Below are 12443 nucleotides of genomic sequence, written 5' to 3'. Positions count from 1 at the left end.
AGTTCGGGTGAAATCCACGCCGGCTGGTGCCACTTTTGTGCTGCTGGTGCCACCCGGGGCTGGGGCTGGGCACGGCCCAGGGGGTTGGGGACAGTGATCAGTGACCGTTCCTGGCCCAAGGGGTTGGGGACAGTCCCCAGTGACTCTTCCAGCCCCAGTTCCCAGTGCGGAGCTCCCCAAATCCCACTTTTGCCCAGCTGGCCCCACGTCCCCGCCCAGAGGTGCCACCCTGCGAGGCCGCCCCGTGTCCTGCCCCGGCTGCTGCTGCTGCCTCAGGAGGGCTCCGGGTGGATTTCCTGAGGGTCCGCGTTGTCCCCTGGGATTTTCCCAGTTCCTGGGATCCCCTCACTCCCCAAGCCCATCCCGCTGTCCCTGAGCTCCCAAACTCCTGTCTCTGGGCAGAGGCCGCTCTGCCGGGCCCTGCTGGGCCCCCCGGGATCCTGAGGAGCCTTTGGGTGATGCCTGGGATCGAGCCGTGCCTCCTGCCGGGATCCGGATCCCAGAGGAGCCTTTGGGTGATGCCTGGGATCGGGCCGTGCCTCCTGCCGGGATCAGGATCCCAGAGGAGCCTTTGGGTGATCCCTGGGATCGAGCCGTGCCTCCTGCCGGGATCAGGATCCCAGAGGAGCCTTTGGGTGATGCCTGGGATCGGGCCGTGCCTCCTGCCGGGATCAGGATCCCAGAGGAGCCTTTGGGTGATCCCTGGGATCGAGCCGTGCCTCCTGCCGGGATCAGGATCCCAGAGGAGCCTTTGGGTGATGCCTGGGATCGAGCCGTGCCTCCTGCCGGGATCAGGATCCCAGAGGAGCCTTTGGGTGATGCCTGGGATCGGGCCGTGCCTCCTGCCGGGATCAGGATCCCAGAGGAGCCTTTGGTGCCTCCGTGGGCTCGGCCCCTGCAAGCCCCGGGAGCCGCTGGTGGGGCCGAGGCTCCGGCCGGGCTTTGGGAATGCTCTGGGCACGGGGCTGGGTTGGATGCTGCCGGATGGGAAGCTGGAGCAGCCGTTCCATGGGGAGCGAGGCCGGGATCAGATAGGGCCGGCGGTGTTTGAGGGTTTGGGAGCTGCAGGGAGCAGCAGATTTGGCCCCAGATTGGCGGCGGGGGAGGCGGAAAGAAGCCGCAGCGCCGGGCTGGCACCTCCCAAGCGCTGGGCAGCCCCTCCCTGGGCTTGGCCCCGCTCCCCCCACCCTTTTCCCGGGATAAAAGGCCCCCCGGGAGCAGCCTGGGCACAGCACAGCCGCTCCAGCCCGGAGACAGCAGCTGCCCCTCCAGCTCCAGCTCCTCGGCCGCCACCACCGGGCACCCCCAAAGCTCCAGCCATGGGTAAGGGAGCCTCGGAGCCTCCCCCCGCAGCTCCGGGCCCGCAGCCCCGGCCCGGGCACAGCTGGGCACAGCTGGCTTTGTCCACAGCTGGGCAGGAGGGGGGAGCTGGGGCCGAGCTTTGGCCGCGGTGCCGCTGGTCCCGAGGCTCTGCTGGGCCCTGGGGAGCTCCTGCGGGGCTCAGGGGCCCTTCCCTGCTCCAGGGGGCCCGGGGTCCAGCGGGACTTTCCCTGCTGGACCTTCCCTCCCGTCCCGGCTCAGGGTGACAGCTGAGTCCCCATCCTGTCCCGGCTCGGGGTGACAGCTCTGTCCCCGTCCCGGTCTCGGTCTCGGAGGCAGCTCTGTCGCCATCCCGTCCCTGCTCTGTCCCATCCCCGCGGTGGGGAGGGGTCCCCGAGGGGCTCCGAGGCCCCGGGCAGGGCTCGGCTCCGGGCTGTCCCCGGGGTCCCCTCCTGGAGCCGGGAGGTGCCGGCGCCGCCCCGAGCGCTCCCGCTGGGTCCCGGGGAGGGCTGGGGCGGCCCCGGTGCGCGGGGCGGGAGGGACCCTCTGCGCCGGGAGCCCGGAGCCGCGGCGCCGGGCCGGGGCTCACGGTGTCCCCTCGTCTCCCCAGACAGATGCAGAGCTCCGTGCTACGAGTACCCCTCGTGCCCCGACGTGCTGAAAGGCGAGTGCTGGGAATGGGGCTGGCACGGGGCTGGCACGGGGGAATTTGGGCTCTTTGGGATCCCCCGAGCTCGGTGTTCGTGCTGAGCCGCTTGCCCAGCGGGAGAACTCCGGGAGGTTCCCCTCGGCTGTTCCCGGGGCAGGAACGGCCCCGGGGCTGGACGGGGCAGCGGGAGGAGCTCGCAGCATCCTGGAAATCATTTCGGGCGTTTCTGAGAGTTGCCCGGAGCTTCTCCTGCCCTTGCTGGGGGTTCCCGGCGCGGTTTGAGCCCGCTTTTGTGTCCCCAGCCCCGAGGGAGGAGGTCGCCTACGTGACCTGCACCTACAGGTCCACCTGCATCGACCAACCCGATTTCCTGGCCACCGTGGACCTCAACCCCCGCTCCCCCCACTACGGCCAGGTACCCGCTGCCTCCTGCTGGGCTTCCTGGGGGGAGGGATCGCTGCGGGGGCTCTGCTTCCCGAGGCCTCCGGGGGCGGCCTTCGGACTCTTTTTTTTCCTGGGAAAACCCGCTTGTCCCGTGTCCCCTCCGCTCCTGCCCGGCCCCTTCTGGGCTCGGGGCAGCTTTGTGTCCCCCCAGCCTGGGCTGGCTCTTGTCCCCCGTCCCGGCCCTGTCCCGTTCGGAGCCACCTGGGGAAGTTTTGGGAGTTTCGCCGTCAGGGCTCCGCTCCTTCCTGCTGCCCCGCTGGCTCTGCAGCGCTCCGGGATTTTTCCTGCCGGGAATCCTCCCCTTCCCTGCGCCATTCCCGCTCTCCCCCTGCCAGATCGTGCTTGGATCACCCCCAGCTCCGTGCGCTGCCTCCGACTCCCTTCCCAACTCCCAGCACATTCAAAAATCCCCCTTGGAATCCAAGGCTCTCGGAAGCCAAAAGAGGCTTTGGAGCATTTTAAACGCGCTTTAAGCTCCATCCTCGGCAGGACTCGGCAGAGCAAAGCCCCAGCCCGGCCCAGAGGACGAACAGCAGCTCTGCGCAGCCACAATTCCCCGAATTTCGGTGGGAACGCTGAGCAATGCCGGCGGGCAGCTGCACGTCCCTCATTCCCCGCGAGCAGAATTCTCCTCGCCGGCCGCTCCCGGCCGTTCGCAGCCCCTGCGCAGGGACGCCCCGAGCCCGGGGCCGCTCCCGGCGGGGCATTCCCCAATTTCCCCCGGCTGTGCCCAGGTGATCCACCGGCTGCCCATGCCCAACCTCAAGGACGAGCTGCACTGCGCGGGCTGGGGCCCCGCCTGCGGCTGCTTCGAGAGCGGCGCCGCGGCCAAAAGGACCAAGCTGGTCCTGCCCTGCCTCATCTCCTCCCGCATCTACGTGGTGGATGTGGGCTCCCAGTGCCGGGCGCCCCGGATCTGCAAGGTACGGCCGGGGGCAGCCCCGGGCAGCGGCGGGGAGGGGGGACACCGGGGGGGCACGGGGAGGGATGGAGAGAGGGATGGAGGGAGGAGAGGAAGGGGCTCTGCCAGGGAGTGTCCAGAGGCTGGGCTGGACCATCCTGGGGGTCTTTCCCGGCCCCAAAGGATTCTGTGATGCCGGGAAAGGCGGCGAGCAGGCGGGGGCGGAACTTTGTGCTGATTTTTGCAGACGATCGAGCCCGTGGATGTGTTCTGGAAGTGCAACAAGGGCTACCTGGCTGTCACCCACCCCCTGCCCAACGGGGACGTCCTGATCGCCAACATGGGCGACCCCGCTGGCAACGCCAAAGGTGAATTCTCCTGCCAGAATTCCCATTTCCCTGCCAAACTTCCCATCTCGGGAAGCTCGCGGGAGCCCGGCTTTGTCATCGCCGCGTCCCTCGTGTGCCCCAGGTGGCTTCGTGGTGCTGGACGGAGAGACCTTTGAGCTGAAGGGGAACTGGGAGAACGAGTGCGAGGTTCCCCCGAGCGGCTGCGACTTCTGGTACCAGCCCCGGCACAACGTCCTGGTCAGCTCGGCCGGGGTGGTGCCCAAAGTGGCCGGGCGCGGCTTGAACCCCGATGACTTCAAGAAAGGTGGGGACACGCGGGTGGCACCAATGCCAGGGCCGAGCCAGGGGCTGCCGGGGGGCGGTGCCCCCACAGAGGCCGATTTGTGCCCCCGGCGCCTTCGCCGGGCTCGGGCTGAGGATGGGCAGGGGCTGCACCGGGGGCGGGCTGGTCCCGGCTGTTCCCAAATCCTGCATTTCCCTGTCTGCTCCCCAAATCCTGCGTTTCCCTGGCTGCTCCCCAAATCCCGCCCTTTCCCAGTTTCTCCTCCCCAAATCCCGTCTTTTCCCTGCCGATCCCCACCAGGAGCCCTCCGGGGAGGGATCCCTGGCCCTGCTCGCCCCCGACCCTTTTCCCCCGTGTCCCGCAGGGGTCTTCGGGCGCCGCCTGAACGTGTGGAACTTGTCCTGCCGCAGCCTCACGCAGTGCTTCGACCTGGGCGAGGATTCTCTGCCCCTGAACGTGCGGTTCCTGCACAACCCCGACGCCGCCGAGGGCTACGTGGGCTGTGCCCTGAGCGGGGTCGTCTTTCGCTTCTACAAATCGTGCGAGGCGAGTGCCGGGAGCGGCCCCGGGGCTGCCGGGGGGACCCGGCCGGGCCGGAGCGCGGGGAGGAGCGCGGGGAGGAGCGGGGAGAGGGAGGGTCCGGAGCCAGAGCCTGGGCGGGCCGGGATGAGCCCGGTGTGCCCCGCATCGGGATCGGGATCCCCGCCTCGGCATCGGGGGCACCGGGGGGCTCAGCCGCGGCTCTGTGTCCCTGTGCAGAGAGACAACTGGGCAGTGGAGGAGGTGATCCGCATCCCGCCCAAGGACGTGTCGGGCTGGATCATGCCCAAGATGCCAGGTCCGTGTGCCCTCGGGGGTGGCATTCCTGTTCCCTCCGCGAGGTCTGCAGCCGGGCAAAGCCTGGCTGACCCCAAAGCCTGGCTGACCCCAAAGCCTGGCTGAGCCCAAGGTCTGGGTGACTCTAAATCATGGCTGAGCCCAAAGTCTGAGTGAGCCCAAAGTCTGCCTGAGCCCAAAGTCTGCCTGAGCCCAAAGTCTGAGTGAGCCCAAAGTCTGAGTGAGCCCAAATCCTGCTTTACCCAAGTCCTGCTTCACCCCAAAGCCCAATCCTTGAGCCCAACCCCTCGTGCCCTCCCCCGGCGCTGCCCTGAGCCCGTGTGTGCCCGCAGCCTTCATCGCCGACCTCATCATCAGCCCGGACGATCGGTTCCTGTTCGTCAGCAATTGGCTGCACGGGGACATCCGCCAGTACGAGCTGAGCAGGAACTGCAAGCCCCGGCTGGTGGGGCAGGTGAGGGGCAGCCCCTGGCCCGGGGGGCCGAGCGGGGCGCGGGGACAGCGGGGCCGGGCCCGGGGAACGCTCGTGTCCCACCGCGTCCCTTGCAGGTGTTCGTGGGGGGCAGCATCCTGCGAGGGGGCCCCGTGACCGTGTGCAGGGACGAGGAGCTCAAGTGCCAGCCCGAGCCGCTGGTGGTCAAGGTGAGCGCCTGGCAGGGCTGGCAGCGCCCGCGCCTCAGCCTGCGCTCAGCTGCTCTGAGCCGAGCCGATTGCATCTGACATGTTCCTGATGCGCTCCTGCTCTGATGAGTCCCTGAGCTACTCCTGCTCTTGCTCTGACCTGCTCCTGCTCTGCTCCTGCTCTCATTTAGTCCTGCTCCGCTCCTTCCTGCTCTGATCTGCTCCTTCATCCTGCTTTTCCCCCTCCCTTCCCTTCCCTTCCCTTCCCCTGCTGGGATCCAGTCCCAGTGCCCCCAGCGCCCCCAGTGCCCCCAGTGCCCCCAGTGACCCCAGTCCGTGTGTGCCCAGTGCAAGCGCGTGTACGGCGGCCCCAGCCAGATGCAGCTGAGCCTGGACGGGAAGCGGCTCTACGTGACCAACTCCTTCTACAGCACCTGGGACCGGCAGTTCTACCCCAGCATGGTCAAGTAAGGAATTCCCGGCTGGAAAAGGCTCCCCCCCGGCGCGGGGGCGCTGCGGGAACGGGAGGGGCGGGGGGCGGGCAAGGGGCCGGGACCCGCCCGGGGCTGGCCCGGAGCCGCTCCCGGCGGAGCCCCCGGGCGGGTCGGGACTGAGCAGAGCCAGGGATGAGCCCCGGCCCGAGGGGATCCAGTCGTGGCACATCCTGTCCTCATCATCCAGAGGGAATTCGGGAGCAAAAGTGAGCCCGAGCCCGTCCTGGCCCATCCTGCCCAGGGATTCGCTCACTCCCGGAGGGGATTCGGGAGCCAAAGCCGGCCCCGCTGCCATCCCCTTCTCCCGGGGCTGGCAAATCCTCTCCCGGGCTCCGCAGCGGCTCCGGGCGGGCTCCGTGGCGCAGCCCGGGGGTCGCTGTCGCCACGAGCCCCCGCTGTCCCCACGCAGGGAGGGCTCGGTGATGCTGCAGCTCGACGTGGACACGGACAAGGGCGGCCTGGCCGTGAACAAGAACTTCCTGGTGGATTTCGGCAAGGAGCCGCACGGGCCGTGCCTGGCGCACGAGATTCGCTTCGCCGGCGGCGATTCCAAGTCCGAGATCCTGCCCTAGGGATCCCGGGAAGCGCCCGCCGCCCCCTCCCCCTGCGGTGCTGCCCTTGGGGTCCCGGCGGGTGATGGGTGTGGGGTCCCCTCGGGTGTTGGGTGTGGGGTCCCCTCGGGTGATTCCGGGCTTTGGGGTCCCCGTTCCCGCTGGAATCTCGATCCCGCTCCGGGCAAAGCAGCGCCGGGACCCGCGGCTGTCCCTGGGATGTCCCCGCGATGTCCCCGCGATGTCCCCGGGCTCTTCCCGGGATCCGGAACTTCGGCAGCCTCGGCGGCAGCGAGGGAAGCGCCCGGCCCGGCTCGGTCCCTGTCCCGGGACATTCCCTGCAGCGCTCCCGGCTCCCATCCCGTGCCCGGCCCGGCTCGGTCCCTGTCCCTGTCCCGGGACATTCCCTGCAGCGCTCCCGGCTCCCATCCCGTGCCCGGCCCGGCTCGGTCCCTGTCCCGGGACATTCCCTGCAGCGCTCCCGGCTCCCATCCCGTGCCCGGCCCGGCTCGGTCCCTGTCCCGGGACATTCCCTGCAGCGCTCCCGGCTCCCATCCCGTGCCCGGCCCGGCTCGGTCCCTGTCCCTGTCCCGGGACATTCCCTGCAGCGCTCCCGGCTCCCATCCCGTGCCCGGCCCGGCTCGGTCCCTGTCCCTGTCCCGGGACATTCCCTGCAGCGCTCCCGGCGCTTTCCCGGCAATCCCGAGCCCTTCCCGACGCTGCTCCGCCCCGGCCCTGCTTTAGCCTGGAATAAATAAAGTTGTTCCCCGCATCAGCCGCAGCTTCCCGAGTCTCATTCCCAACTCATCCCGGGGGAAACAAATCCCGCCAGGGGCTGAGGGTGGGAGCGGGGCTGGGAAAATCCCCGGGATGGGGCACGGGGTGTGCAGGGATTGCTGGAAGTTTCTGGGACAAATTCCCTTTGCTGGTTCCTCGCCGGTCCGCGCGGGTTATTCCATGGATTCCCCATCCCTGGAAGTGTCCAGGAGCACCCTGGGATGGTGGGAGCTGTCCCCACCCCTGAATCTTTAGGGATCTTTGGGATCTTTTCCATCCCAAACCATTCCAGGATTCCCTGTGCTGGGTCGGATGGGATTTTAGGGATAAATCCCGGAGCCTGGCCCAGGTTATTCCATGGATTCCCCACGGAACTGCCCAATTCCAGCCCGGACAGCTCTTGCAGCCACCTGGGACAGCGGGAGTTGTCCATGGGGGAAGAACGAGATGAGCTCTAAGATCCCACCCGTCCCACAGTCCCAAAACGCCACGATCCCACAATCCCACGATGCCAGGATCCCTCCTGACGCCCGACTCGGCGTCCAGAAGCCGGAGCCGGCTCTGACTCAGCCTCACCCGCCGCAATTAAACCCCAGCCGGGCCTCACTTTTCCATCTTCCCCTTCCCGATAAAAATCTGCAACGTCCCCAGAACCATTCCCGCCGCCGGGAATGTGGGATTTTCCCTCCCCCATCCCAAACCGGCCCCTGCAAGGGTCGGGAAGCTCCAAATCCCGCTGGAGCCTCTTCCCTGCACGTCCTCAGGTGCCTCCCACGCCCCCGGGGTTTTTGGGATCCTCCCCTCGTCTCCCATTTTTTTTTTCCCAAACCCGATCCTGTTCCCTTTATATTTGGAGCTTCCCGGAGCTGCTTCTCCTCCTCCCTGGAATTTTTCCCGGCTGCAACGATGGAAGCTGAATCCGTCCCTCCGCAGGTGGAATCCGGCACGGGTAAGAGGCTCCCAAGAGGAGAAAATTTGGGAATTTTTCCTGCTCCGGAGTCTTCCTGAATCCTTTGGGAGCTGGAATTTGGGGCTTTGTGGCTCTGACAGGCAGAAAACACGGGGGAAAGGAATTTTCCCCATTTTCCAAACACCAAATGGATTTCCCCCCCCATTTTCCAAACCCCAAATGGAATTTTTTCCCACTTTCCAACCCCCACATTTTGGGGCTTCTCTGCCCAGGAAAGGGAATTTTTTGGTCACGTTACTCAAAATCCCACGGAATATGCAGGGATTTGGATGATTAAAGGATCTTTGATGATTATTTGATTTATTCTCCTGGAATCTGGGCTGGTTCCAGTCGGATATTCCCCGGCAGGGTGAAAATCCTGCTTTTTCTGGGGCTGGATTTGCCGGAAAAATCCAAGGAAAAGGGAGGAGGTTTCCGAGCCGTGCAGTTTATCCAGGATTTTCCAGGATTTTCCGGGATTTTCCTCCTTTTCCTCCTCCTCCCCACCATAAAAAGGATCCTTTGTTGTTTCCTGGCAAATTCCCATCCAGATATTCCCAGGAATTTTTGGGTGGATAAAGGGCTTTTTTGGGCAATAATGGCCCCGAACCAAGGCTCGGAAGCCCCAAAGAAAAGCAGGAAGAGCCAAGAGCAAATCCTGGGATCGGCTCACGCCACAGAGGGGGGATTCCTGGGATAAAATCCCGGAAAAACCCTTCCCCTCAGGGAGGCTCTGGAATTCCTCAGGGAATTTTTAGCCGCCCCAAACCCCTTTTTGCCGAATTTTCCCAGCTGTCCCAAACCCTTTTCCTCGGATATTCGCACCCGGCGGGATCAGCTCCAACCCGGAGCGGGATTTTTATATAAAAAGATGGAATAAAAGACGGGGTTTTGGTCTAATTCCCGATTTTTTTCCCAGGAAAATGCGGATCCTGCGGTCCTGGCTACGCCTCCCCTCTGGATGCCATGAAAGGTGAGCCCAGGGAAGGGGAAGGGTTGGGATGAATCCCATCCTCTCACCAGGGCGTTATCCCGGACATCCCATCCTCCCAAAAGAAGTGGGACAAGGACATTTACGGGATTTGGGATGGGTCACCTCGGCTTTCCTTGTCCCGCCCTTAATCCTCCCCTCCGGGGACTGGGAAACGATTCCCTGGAAATTTGGGGAGCTCTGGGATTCACCTCCTGGAATCAGCGGGAAAACGCGGATCCAACCATTCCACAGAATTCCCGCTCCCGGGAGAGGCTCTGGGAAGGTTTTTCCTCATCCAGACCTGGATTTTGCTGATGTTTTCCCAACATTCCCATTTTTCCAGGCCCTCGGGAAGAGATCATCTACGTGCCCTGCATCTACAGGAACACCGGGAAGAAAATTCCTGATTTTCTGGCCACGGTGGACGTGGATCCCAAATCCCCCTGCTACAGCCAGGTACCTTGCGTGGACTTCGGAAAAATCCCAGAATTCCCAGGATCGGTGCCCGGGGATGGCGGGATGAGGGTGTGGAATTTGGGATGTGCCAATGGAATCAGAAAATCAGGGAATTATGGAATTTTTAAGGCTGGAAAAGGTCTTTGGGCTCCAACCATTCCAGCACCAACTCCTGTTCCCAAAGTGCCACGTCCCCACTTTTTCTGGGACATTCCAGGGATGGGGATTCCCTGCCTGATCCCCAATAGCCAATCTAAGCCTCTGCTCCCAAAACCCATGGAAAACCCATGGAAAACCCACCCCGAGCCCCATCCCGGGATCCCCCTTTGGGGTGGATTTTTGGAGCTGGAGCTCCCCAGGTCTCCATGACCCCAAAAACTGGGAAGGGATCGAGGTCAGGCAGAGCTGCGATTTCCTGGAACGGTTTGGGTGGGAAGGGACCTTCAGGATCGTCCGGATCCACGGGCAGGGACAGCTCCCACATCCCAAGCGGATCCAAGCTGGAACTGGGCGCTCCCAGGGACGGGGAATCCACGGAATAACCTGGGCTGGGGAAGGATTTATCCCTAAAATCCCCTCCAAGCCAGCGCAGGGAGTCCTGGAACGGGGACACCTCCCGGCGCCGGGCCGCTCCAGCCCATCCCGGCCCTTTTCCAGGTGATCCATCGGCTGCCCCGGCCCTTTTCCAGGTGATCCATCGGCTGCCCATGCCCAACGTGGGGGACGAGCTGCACCACTCGGGCTGGAACGTCTGCAGCAGCTGCTTCGGGGAGCGCGGCAGGAGCCGCAACCGCCTGGTGCTGCCCGGCCTCGTCTCCTCGCGCATCTACGTGGTGGACGTGGGCTCGGAGCCCCGGGCGCCGCGGCTGTGCCAGGTTCCCGGGGAGCCGCGGGATTTGGGATCCATGGGGTGTGGGAGCCACGGGGTGCGGGATCCATGGGATTTGGGATCCATGGGGTGTGGGAGCTGTGGGGTGCAGGATCAATGGGGTGTGGGATCAATGGGATTTGGGATCAATGGGGTTTGGGATCTCATGGGGTGTGGGAGCCACGGGGTGCGGGATCAATGGGGTGTGGGAGCTGTGGGATGTGGGAGCTGTGGAGTGCGGGAGCTGTGGGATTTGGGAGCTGTGGGATGTGGGAGCTGTGGGATTTGGGAGCTGTGGGATTTGGGAGCTGTGGGGTGTGGGAGCTGTGGGATGTGGGAGCTGTGGGATTTGGGAGCTGTGGGATTTGGGAGCTGTGGGGTGTGGGAGCTGTGGGATTTGGGAGCTGTGGGATTTGGGAGCTGTGGGATTTGGGAGCTGTGGGGTGTGGGAGCTGTGGGATTTGGGAGCTGTGGGGTGCGGGAGCTGTGGGATTTGGGAGCTGTGGGATTTGGGAGCTGTGGGATTTGGGAGCTGTGGGGTGCGGGAGCTGTGGGGTGCGGGAGCTGTGGGGTGTGGGAGCTGTGGGATTTGGGAGCTGTGGGGTGCGGGAGCTGTGGGGTGCGGGAGCTGTGGGGTGTGGGAGCTGTGGGATTTGGGAGCTGTGGGATTTGGGAGCTGTGGGGTGCAGGAGCTGTGGGGTGCGGGAGCTGTGGGATTTGGGATCAATGGGGTGCGGGATCAATGGGATTTGGGATCAATGGGGTGCGGGAGCCACGGGGTGAGGGAGCTGTGGGATTTGGGATCCAGGGGGTGCGGGAGCTGTGGGGTGCAGGATCAATGGGATTTGGGATCGCTGGGATTTGGGATCGCTGGGGTTTGGGATCTGTGGGGTTTGGGATCGCTGGGGTTTGGGATCTCTGGGAGATCAGGGAAGAGGGTTTGGGGCAGGCTGGGGGTTTTGGAGGAGCCTGGTGGGAGGTGGTGGTGGGAACATGGGTTGGGAATCCTGGAATTATTAATGTTGGAAGAGCCCTGGAGGGAGATGGGGGGGCAAATCCTGGTTGAAAACCGTGGAATTATGGAATTATGGAATTGTTAAGGTTGGAAAAGCCCTTTAGGATTGAGTCCATTCCCCCAACACCGCCCGGTCCAACCCGGTCCGTGTCCCCAAGTGCCACCATCCCAAGGTTTTTGATCCAGGGACAGGGACACCCCTTTCCATGAAGGAATTTTCCCCATTCTCCAACGTAAAACCCCCCCAGTTCTCCACCCAACCCTCGTTTTCCATGGGAAATCCCACCCTGAGCTCAGGCAGGGTGACGTGAGGTTGGGAAAAACGGGATTTGGGATGTTTTTCCAGGTGGTGAATCCCGAGGATGTGTTCTGGAAGTGCGGCCTGGGATACCCCCACACCTCCCACTGCCTGGGAAGCGGAGAGGTCATGATCAGCACCTTGGGAGACCCGGCTGGAAACGGGAAAGGTATCCCAAATTCCCATGGAAAAGGGGCCGGGACATCGGGAATCGCCCCAGAGGAATTGTCCCACATTCCCACTTGGAGGCTCCACCCAGGCCTCCAATGGAGCTCGGGAAGGAGGATTTGGGGAACGCTGGGGGTTTGGAGGAGCCTGGTGGGAGCAGGGCTGGGAATGGTGGAATTTCGGACTCCTCAAAGCGCCTGGTTTTTAACCCACACAAACATTAACCGGGACGACTTCCTGGGAATTTTTGGTTTTTTTGGGAATCAGGGGGATTCATCCTGCTGGACGCCGAGACCTTCGAGGTCAAGGGCACCTGGGAGAAGGGGGAGGAGGCTCCCCCCATGGGCTACGACTTCTGGTACCAGCCCCGGCACAACGTCCTCATCAGCACCGAGTGGGGCATTCCCAAAGTCCTGGGATACGGATTCGATCCCAACGACCTCGGCAAAGGTCAGGGAACGCCTTGGAATATTCCGGAAAGCCACAAAG

At 64.2% G+C, this 12443-nt stretch overlaps 2 protein-coding genes across 11 annotated transcripts in view; both read left to right on the top strand.

Moving 5' to 3' along the window:
- The window catches only part of LOC116436383 (methanethiol oxidase-like), a 43153-nt gene that overhangs the window by 28025 nt on the left and 2685 nt on the right, over positions 1-12443 (top strand). For 6 of the 9 annotated variants that reach the window (XM_032093469.1, XM_032093468.1, XM_032093467.1 and 3 more), the window contains exons 4-7: positions 9584-9605; positions 10263-10480; positions 11835-11955; positions 12222-12404. In XM_032093469.1, the coding sequence (XP_031949360.1) occupies positions 9584-9605; positions 10263-10480; positions 11835-11955; positions 12222-12404 (544 nt within the window). Of the gene's footprint in view, positions 1-8045; positions 8177-9095; positions 9150-9492; positions 9606-10262; positions 10481-11834; positions 11956-12221; positions 12405-12443 lie in introns of those variants that run through there. The other 3 variants (XM_032093471.1, XM_032093474.1, XM_032093473.1) reach the window with 2 other exon arrangements.
- LOC116436386 (methanethiol oxidase-like) lies at positions 1232-7225 on the top strand. Of its 2 annotated transcripts, none has more exons than XM_032093479.1 (12): positions 1232-1323; positions 1931-1984; positions 2272-2384; positions 3148-3336; positions 3562-3682; positions 3786-3968; positions 4312-4493; positions 4707-4785; positions 5117-5238; positions 5334-5426; positions 5754-5872; positions 6309-7225. In XM_032093479.1, the coding sequence occupies exons 1-12, from the start codon at positions 1320-1322 to the stop codon at positions 6469-6471; spliced, it is 1422 nt and encodes a 473-aa protein (XP_031949370.1). In that variant the 5' UTR covers positions 1232-1319; the 3' UTR covers positions 6472-7225. The 2 variants fall into 2 exon arrangements, with proteins under 2 accessions (XP_031949370.1, XP_031949371.1); XM_032093480.1 differs by having other exon boundaries at positions 1241-1323; positions 1935-1984.

Source organism: Corvus moneduloides, chromosome 29 (assembly GCF_009650955.1).
Source record: "Corvus moneduloides isolate bCorMon1 chromosome 29, bCorMon1.pri, whole genome shotgun sequence".
In the NCBI taxonomy this organism is placed as follows: Eukaryota; Metazoa; Chordata; class Aves; order Passeriformes; family Corvidae; genus Corvus; species Corvus moneduloides.
Note: the sequence above shows the minus strand (reverse complement) of the source record. Positions and strands in the feature narration are given on the sequence as shown.